Source organism: Lactuca sativa, chromosome 4 (assembly GCF_002870075.4).
Source record: "Lactuca sativa cultivar Salinas chromosome 4, Lsat_Salinas_v11, whole genome shotgun sequence".
NCBI lineage: Eukaryota > Viridiplantae > Streptophyta > Magnoliopsida > Asterales > Asteraceae > Lactuca > Lactuca sativa.
Genome location: NC_056626.2, coordinates 30546364 through 30556773, shown reverse-complemented (window position 1 = coordinate 30556773; position 10410 = coordinate 30546364). Strand labels below are relative to the sequence as shown.

The 10410-nt window shown below is 31.2% G+C and overlaps 1 protein-coding gene across 1 annotated transcript; it reads right to left on the bottom strand.

The window, feature by feature from the left end:
• Positions 1-8443: 8443 nt before the first annotated feature.
• Positions 8444-8881, bottom strand: LOC111894477 (small polypeptide DEVIL 4-like). The gene has a single exon (XM_023890553.3). The coding sequence runs from the start codon at positions 8731-8733 to the stop codon at positions 8593-8595; it is 141 nt and encodes a 46-aa protein (XP_023746321.1). The 5' UTR covers positions 8734-8881; the 3' UTR covers positions 8444-8592.
• Between the last annotated feature and the right edge of the window lie 1529 nt (positions 8882-10410).

The following is a 10410-nucleotide window of genomic DNA, read 5'->3' as shown; positions in this document are numbered from 1 at the left end:
AACTAGGCTACACATGAGTACAGCCTACCATCCACAAACTGACGGACAAAGTGAGATAACAATTCAAACATTAGAAGACATGTTGAGAGCTTGTGTGATTGACTTTGGTAAAGCGTGGGATATCCATTTACCATTATTTGAGTTTTCATACAACAACAGCTACCATAACCATATCAAAGTTGCTCCATTCAAAGCCCTCTATGGCTGGAACTACAGATCCCCTCTGTGTTGGGCTGAAGTGGGTGACACACAACTAGCTAAAGGACAAGTTCCTGACAGCACACTCACTAGTCCGGAAATCATCAGAGAGATGACTAAAAAGATTGTTCAGATTTGTGAACGATTGAAAGCCTCTAGAGACAGACAGAAGAGCTATGCAGACAAAAGATGAAAACCCTTGGAATTCCAGGTTGGTGACCATGTGCTAATGAAGGTCTCACCTTGGAAGGGCATGAAACACTCCGGGAAGCATGAAAAACTGAATTCAAGGTACATTGGGCCTTTCGAGATTATCGCTAGGATCGGCCCAGTAGCTTAAAAACTCAAACTGCCAAAAGAACTTAGCAACGTACACCCTACCTTCCACATATCTAATCTAAGGAAGTGTCTATCCAACGAGACTCTTGTGATCCCACACAATGAAATCGAGATCAATGAGAGCCTTAACTTTGTGGAAGAACCAATTGAAATCATGGATAGGGAGGTCAAACAAACCAAACAAAGCCGTATACCCATAGTGAAGGTTTACTGGAATGCCAAGCGGGGACCTGAGTTCACATGGGAGCGGGAAGACCAGATGCAACAAAAATACCCGCATCTTTTCCCTAGTCCATGAGTCTTCACTTTAGATTTAATTTCGGGACAAAATTCCCTATAACGGTGGGATGATGTGACAACCAGTTGTTTAGAGTCAATGTAGGTCAAACTAATTCAAATGATGTCTAAACTACAACCATGTACAAGTAAACTTACAACATAAATTGTTGCAATAAGAAGTTTGAATGCCTAGTGTGCATGCTTATATAACTTTTGAGTAGGTATTTATGTAAAGCCTTTGTTAATATGAAGATATACTAGCCTAATACTTAACATAAATCACAAAAATACATAGGCTTAATGTGATTTCGGTCAAGGGAATCAAATCCCTTAAACAAAACCGAATTCCCTTCCTTGGTTTGACTAGAAACCGAATTTACCTCATAAGCTTTAGGCTTGGCCGAATTCCCTTTTCTTTGTCTTGAAACCAATTTCCTTTCTTCATTCTTTGACTAGAAACCAAAATCCCCATGATTTCCACCTTATGTAACCAAAATCAATTCATTTGGAAGCCCATTAAGACCGAACACAACCTTTATATATAAGGGAAAAACCGAGAACACAAATCATTTCTCACTGAACACTCCTTCATTCAGATCTCAAATATCATCCGAATTCCCTTCATTTTCTCTCAAGTATCATCCAAAATCATCAAATCTTCCTATCATTTCTCAGATCCCCTTTGAAGATTCACACAAACACTAAGAACACACCAAGAACGCCAAGAACGCCAAGAACGCCTTTGAATATTCTAAGAAAATTTTGTAAGTATTTCTTACATGAGTTAGTGTTGTCTAACAATTTAAATTAATATATTTATTAATTTAGCTTCGATATCGTGCATAATTATTATTATAACGAATTCTCGCACGGGTTTCTAAACTAGAGGATCATTACTACTACACTGCATCTTCACTCGATCACTCACATAAGGTGAATTCATACCCCTATGTTTTACCATTTTTAAATGTTTTCAGGGGGTGAATACAAGTAGAACACAACATATTTGTGTTAACACTCACATGCGATTACAAACCATTCTTAAGATACTAATGCTTTTATAAACTTATTAAACTGTTTTCAAACTCTTAAATTGTCCTTTTTATCAAATCATATTCATATATATATATATATATATATATATATATATATATATATATATATATATATATATATATATATATCCTTATGTATAATTAGAATTTAACAGACTTAGGACTAGTGCTTTTACTTTGACTCTTGTTCCTTGTTTGGTTGTGGGATTAGGGTAGGATCACCTGTCCGACTGTCAGTTAAACTTTAATTATACATGCCAAGTATATATATGAGTATTAAACTTATTTCAATAACACTGTCAATTAGTTCAATACAAAAATAACATTTGGAAACTATAATAGGTATAGTTTTGAGCTCTATTCACACTACTACTAGTTCAAAGTACATTACATGAATCAATACATAATTACAAACTACTTTCATTGCGAGTACATTATTCGTTTACAAGAACAAGAGAACATATACATACTATATGTAAACGAGTTAATAGTAGAATGTGAGATACTACTTCATGGTGCTTAGTAATATTCTTGCTGAGTCATGTTTTATAACCAGAGTCTCCTGGAGGGAGAGCGTGAGTTTCTGTATAGATCTATACGGGACTGACAATCCCGCACCTTGGTTGTTAGCTACAGTTGGGACCGGCAGGTCTAAGGGTGACAAATATCATAACTTTTCGATGCCTGAAGAACGTTGTGTAGAATGCTAGTCAATTAAGTATGGTTATAATCTCATTCACATTAAACATTAACTAACCACTTCGGTTTACAAAACAAACATTACTTCAGTGGTTTTATTTTAAGTAATAAGACTACCTACCATTATTTTCCAAGTACTAATACGCTATGGAGTTCATACTAGTGCAGTACATTATTTTCTATAAAAAAAAACATACATTTATGGAAAACACACACACTCACACTATTTCAGAGTACAATAACATACAAAACATTTTGGTCTTAAGGCCTAAGACTACTTTTCATTTAAATAGAGAAAATATGGGATTTTCTGAGGAACATACTATCATTTTCATGGAATAAGTACAAACATCAAATACTAAATGCTTATGAACTCACTAACATAAATGTTGATACTCTCATTTTCAAAATAACTTGTATTCTCAGGGAACTAGTAGACATGTACATTCATGCAGGTTTTTGAGAAGATGGAGCTTACTCAAGGCTCTTCTTTTTATTCTTTACATTTTTGGTGTCATACATTTATACAAAGAACACACATGTATTAACTATATTATTAATATAATGGATGTTGTTGCTTGTTTTACCATTGTGCATTGTTATGATATTTTACATGACGTTCTCCACCCCCAAATGTTTTCGCCATCTCGGTTTGGGGTGTTACAATTACACACTTAGGTAGAGTGTTGTAGTGTTTTATATGGTTTTTTGTCTGAAAATAAACATTCGGAAATATAATATTTATGGAGTGTGTGTCACAAATATCTGGGTCTTCCTTTGGGGCAGAACATGTTTATGGTGGACGGCTGGAAAGTTATTATTGATTGGTTCCAAAAGAAGCTTTCTAGATGGAAAGTTTCAACCCTTTTTATTAAGGGTAGATCAATGCTCATGTTGACATTCGGTTTCTTTGTATTTACTTTATGTCTTTATTTCTTATGCTTGTTGGAGTTGGAAAAATACTTGAAGCTTCACGTGCAATTTTTTTGAGCGAGAGGACGACAATAATTATTGAATGGAATGGATTAAATCGGATGTTGTTCTTGCTTCTAGAAAGAATGGTGGCCTGGATATTGGTAGTCTAGCTGCTTTGAATCTTGCTCCTCTCCAGAAATGGAAGTAGAGATTTCTAAATACTGACAATCTACTTTGGGTTAAAGTAATTAAATGGTTGTATGGTCCTAATGGGGTTTTCGTAGTTCTGGATATACTAGATCCGACCATTGGTCTTGCTTTTTGGTTTCTAATTCTCAACTTTTAAACCGAGGGTTAGAGGTTAATTCTATTTTTAAGAAAGTTGTTGGAAATGGTATGTCTACAAAATTTTAGACTGACAGATGGATTAGTTATCCTTTGGAATCGAGATTCCCAAGACTTTTCGAGTTGGAGCAACATAAAGATTATATGATTGCTGATAGAAGAGTTAATAGAGATTAGAACTGGTTGTGGAGACATTCTAATCATATGGGTGAAGAAGGTGTTCAATTATCTTCTCTTATGGAATTAATTCAAAATGTTTCTTTTAATCTTCTAACGGATAGGTGGTGCTGTGAGATTAGTGAAGATAGGTTTCTTAAATTTTGAGACATTAGGAGGTGGATTGACTAAATGGTCTTGCCTTCTTCGGACTTGAAAACTAGATGGAATCCTTTTGTACCTAAAAAGGTAAACACCAAGCTTTAGAAGGTGTTGCGAAATAGAATTCCAACTTGGATAAACCTAGAAAATAGAAAGTTATTATTGATTGGTTCCAAAAGAAGCTTTCTAGATGGAAAGTTTCAACCCTTTTTATTAAAGGTAGATCAATGCTCACGAAATTTGACATTCGGTTTCTTTGTATTTACTTTATGTCTTTATTTCTTATGCTTGTTGGAGTTGGAAAAATACTTGAAGCTTCACGTGTAATTTTTTTGAGCGAGAGGACGAGAATAATTGTTTAATGGAATGGATTAAATCGGATGTTGTTCTTGCTTCTAGAACAAATGGTGGCCTGGATATTGGTAGTCTAGCTGCTTTGAATCTTGCTCCTCTCCAGAAATGGAAGTAGAGATTTCTAAATACTGACAATCTACTTTAGGTTAAAGTAATTAAATGGTTGTATGGTCCCAATGGGGTTTTCGTAGTTCTGGATATACTAGATCTGACCATTGGTCTTGCTTTTTGGTTTCTAATTCTCAACTTTTAAACTGAGGGTTAGAGGTTAATTCTATTTTTAAGAAAGTTGTTGGAAATGGTATGTCTACAAAATTTTAGACTGACAGATGGATTAGTTATCCTTCGGAATCGAGATTCCCAAGACTTTTCGAGTTGGAGCAACATAAAGATTATATGATTGCTGATAGAAGAGTTAATAGAGATTAGAACTGGTTGTGGAGACATTCTAATCATATGGGTGAAGAAGGTGTTCAATCATCTTTTCTTATGGAATTAATTCAAAATGTTTCTTTTAATCTTCCAACGGATAGGTGGTGCTGTGAGATTAGTGAAGATAGGTTTCTTAAATTTTGAGACATTAGGAGGTGGATTGACTAAATGGTCTTACCTTCTTCGGACTTGAAAACTAGATGGAATCCTTTTGTACCTAAAAAGGTAAACACCAAGCTTTAGAAGGTGTTGCGAAATAGAATTCCAACTTGGATAAACCTAGCAAATAGAAATATGGATGGTACCTCAGTGTTGTGCCCGATCTGTGATCCTGACATAAAACAACTTGATCATCTTTTCATTAGGTATGAAGTAATGGCTAGAACTTAGGCAATATTCCTTTAGCTTGATATTGATTTTCTTAAAATTGTTTCGATTTAAGGATTATTTCTTTCAATTAACAATAGTACGATGTCGTCAAGGAAGAAAATGGTGGTTGATGCAATTCTTTGTACCACTATATGGTACATTTGGAGGTTCAGGAATGATGCGGTGTTCAAATTGGGAAAGTTAAGGAAGAGTGAATTTGTTGACTCTATTAAAGAGTATTCGTTTTTGTGGTTTGCAAATATGAATCATAGATGTTCATTTAGTTGGTTAAATTGACTTTAAAACCTTCTAAACTTTTTGTAATTATTTTTCTAGCTCCTTGCTAGTTTATTCTTAATATATGATTGGTTGTTTAAAAAAAATAAGAATAAAAGATTGGGATTAATAGGTTTACTAATGATAGTAGTCTTAAAAGGTGTTTGAGATTTCATCTAGAAATAATTTATAGACTTATTTGATTTTCAAAAAAGTCAATATCAAACAAAAAAGTTTGACAATATAAAAAGACTTTTAAAATAATTTTTCATCAACCCTTCAAAAATGAGATTTCAATAAGTTAAGATTTATAACTTTTCAAAACTTTTGATGACTTTTTGTGTTATAAAAAGCAAATACCCCTTAAAGCATGTATAAACTAAGACAAATATATATTTTTTTCAAAATAAACTTATTAAGTTCTTTACTTTTTCCCACCACAAAAGCTAATTCAGATATTTTTTAAAAAATTTATTTTTTCACCACCATAATTCAATAAGTTATTTTGTCTAAAAATCCATTTGAAGTTCAACAGGAAATATCAAATACCGTTATCCTCCAAGATCTATAGATATTGTTTTTAAAGAATTAGTTTTGTTATCCAAAAAATGATTGCGACACAATTGCTCGTTTACCTACTATGTTTACGTAAAACTTTCTTCTTTATTTAATATATAGTAATTCTTACCATAAGTAGTTTGAAATCTCAAATATCATATCATGAATATAAAATAGACATTTCAAGCGGAATAATTATTTTTTAAAAACTAGAAAAGTATCAATTATATGCGTTTTTTATCAATCAATTTAAAGTAAATGTATTTTGATTTTTATATCTTATTCTGATGATTTTTTTCAATTATAATAGAAAATATATGTAAATTAATTACATTATTTTAAATAGATAAATCACAAACATAAATGAAAATATCCTCTCCCATTATACAAATATAAAATATCCATTACTTCAAATATAACTATTTGGCACCATTCACAAACAATTAACGGCTTAATATAATCCAAAAACAAAATCAAAGTAATTACCTATTAAAACCACGTATAGGATCCAAACAAAAAAAAACACTATTTATCGGAGGCCCACCTACGTGGCACACGTGGTGTGCCGGTTGGACAACAATAATACAATGGCCCCATAGTCTTTATTTTTTTTGTGTTTTGACCACGAAGTATCTACTTAAGGTAATGTTGGATGCATTATGTTTCTTTATTAATGGCTTAGTAATTTAAAAACCATTTATTTATTAAATCCAAATTCATAACATAATTTACTACAATACAAAGGAAATGTGGATTTTAAAAATTGAAAAATATAAAACTCAAAATATATATAAGACATGTATTTGTATGTGTTTTATAAAATAAATAAAATACATCATCTGAACTTATGTGTTTTAAAAAGTAAATAAACTGCACTATCTAAACATGTGTTTTAAAAAATAAATAAATTGCACCATCCGAATAACCTATGTAAACCCTTTTCAAATCCACATGGTGGATCAATTGTATAATATTAGCAATATTTTAGTTTGGTAGTGTTTGAAACTTGAACATTTTATATAGAATTATGCACATCAACTATTATGCTTCTATGGTGGAGTTGTTTATCTTTTTATTTTACGTTTTAATTTGATATCATATACATCTATATTAGATTTGACGATATCTTTTTGGGCATAATACATATTTATCTTCACAGTTGAAGTAATATTATTAAATTTACATTAACTGAAGCTAGAAATATGTATTAAGAAAAAAAAGCGTTTCTTGTGATGATGTTGGGCTGATTAAGGCACTAATTGTCATGATTTCAAAAATGGAACTTAGGAAAAGTTGGTAAAATAATTAAGATTTGACCAAAATTGTAATAATGAAGAATTGGAGATTAGACCACTTTTAATGCTTAATGGGCCTACAAATACCAAAATATCACCACTTATTATTTTATACCAATCTTCCCTAATTAACAATGAGTTTATTACCCCATTTAGGCCTAATCATGGCCCAATGATAGTTCTAATAGATTTGATATAGATAATTAATTATTTTCAAGTATCTAAGATATAAACCTGATGATATGGCATCATCATAAAGAATGTGAAGAATCAAGCTCTTTTGTAATCAATATTTGAGTGTCTTCTACACTTGACCTTGTGGAATAAGAATTAGATAAATTTGTCTAAAAACATATTTTAAATAAATAAATATGTGGATCATGATCAAAACATAGTATAAAGTATTAATTAGTGAACTTACAACATTTTCATTAAAATATTAGTTGTGTTTTTATAAAACGTAAAACATTTCAGTCGACATAATTTTTAAAAACTTTGCCAGATTTTCAGATATATAAATTCACTTTACATATATAAATCAAGAAATGGGATAGTTTAAATTGATATCATTTATCACTATCACGCTTAATAAATCTATTACTCTAACTCTAACATTAAACTTTTCAAAGAAGAATGTTGTAGTCTTTGTCAGATCCAAAAAGAACTTGTTATAATATTCATGACACTGAGTTAATTCAGGATGATGATATATAGTTCAGATATTTTGAACAAGTTTTAAAATTTTAAATCATTTTTGCTTGGTCTTCCCTAAGAAAAAAAAAACCATAGTTATGAAAAGAAAAAAAAAAGTAAAAAACTACAATTAAATCCTCACAATTTGTCCAAAATTATTTATTATTGCAAAGTATAATGTTTTAGTAGAGCCTTTTCCCAAAAACAAATGGTTGGTTTGCGCTGGATTTCAAATATAAAGCTAGAAAGAAAATTTAACCCTTAGTTTTGGATCGAACTAATACATCTAACAATTAAAGTAAAAACAAAATGATAGGGTTAAAAAACACAAGGCTAATAATATACAATGAAGCCATGTAAAGGCTAATATGTAGGATTACAAAATTGTGAAGTTCCTTACACATATATGTCTCTATTTACACATTCTTTTAAGAACAAATCTAAGGAAGATGTAGTGAATTAACAAATCAATCTTGGTAACAAAGAAGCATCACCACACACCTCCTAATTATGTAAAGCCTTGCTTTTTGCTCTTTAAGAACTCCTCCAAGCTTACTTGATACCCTTCTCTTTGATCTTCCCATGCTATTGCTTCCCATCATCTTCATTGTTTTACTAACAAAATTAAACCCGAAAATGTGTTTCTCTTCTACAAGAACTTGATAAGTGATGATTTAGAGAAAAGATTAGTGAGTTTTCTGAAGTGATTGGCAAAAACAAGTGGTTGAGTTTGAAGAATATTGTGGCAGAGAATGGTGGATGGGTTTCTTTATATAGAGGATGTTTGGACATGAGGTAGTTTTAGAGTAGGGTGGGTAGGGGTCCTTGGGTCATTACAAATTTTCTTTGTGGGGTTCACTTCCCACTTGGTATTTCTTTTTTCTTGGAAATGTATATTTTGAATAAAAGAATAGTATATTTGATTTAGGACAAGATAGTATGTACATATGTATAGGTAACATATTGTATACATGTCATGTTCAAATGATGATAGGTGTGGGCATCACCCACAAACATGATGGGTCAAGCATTACCTCAATGAGGTAGCATCCACATATAATTTATGAGCCCCCCATCTTCAACTTGTTCGTCTTGAGGTTATCATTGGTTTTATGGTCTTCTTCATGTGTGTGCATTTACTCATATATTTCCTTATGTGTGAAATATGTACCATCTCTAGGGTCTTCTATTCTTTATTTGAGAATATCTGAAAATCAGATCCGAAAAGATCAGAGTTTTGTTGTTTTGTTGTCAGCACAACGTTGATCATTTCGTAGATAATATGCATATGATATATTTATAGTTTCAAATGAATTTGAGTATGTTTCAAGTTCTAACAATTTTAATAAGCCAATTGATCAGTTGTTGCATTGGTTATAATCGTGTCATCATATGATTATGATTTGTATAGAATGTATTAATATGAAATTTATGTGATGGGACAAATCTTTCATGACATGAATCCTTGTGTGGTCCTTCCCAAACCATGTTTATTTTTTCTTTAATGTGAAAATAACCCTAATATCTGAAAATGATCGTTGTATGACACATTGGCACCAATAATTTAGATGGCTTAGGTATATATAAACATATGCTATTAATCCATCTTCATGCCTCACTAATCTGAATCTATATGATGTCAATTAATACAAAGATGAAGTGTAAGACGGAAATTGTTCAATAGATGTAAAAGAGTTAAATGATAAAAAAAATAAAATCGAGTACGAATTTAAAGACAAGGTAAAGAGATGGAAATTATTCATTGGGGTTTTATCTAACAAGTTCATTGGTTTTAAGCAACCAAATGTTAGCAAGTAGCCATGTATAACTTATTTTCTACAACAATTTGTATTTTTTACAAACATCTATTTGTAATTTTACCTCAACTAATATTTTTTAATATTAATATCAATTTTTTATCACAACTATTGTACCATTAGTCACAGTTTGTAAATGGCCAAGTGAAACTCGTAAATGACGTTAGATGGGTCCCATTGTATTAAATTCACTTGAATATGTATTTTCAAACTTTCCGTAGATATTTTATTTATTTATTTAAGTCTAATCCAAAACAAATTATTTTCTGAAATTTCATCAAAGAGAAATACGTATTTTCAAAATCAGACATGTCCGTGTAAAACGGTGACGACAAATAACTCTTCCTGCGAATAGTTTCTTACATAGAAATTATATATTTTATTATTAGTTATTAAGTTATAAAAAATTACCGCTTTTAAATAAAATATTTATTTTTCAACTTATATTTATTTTTTGGAACGACGGAA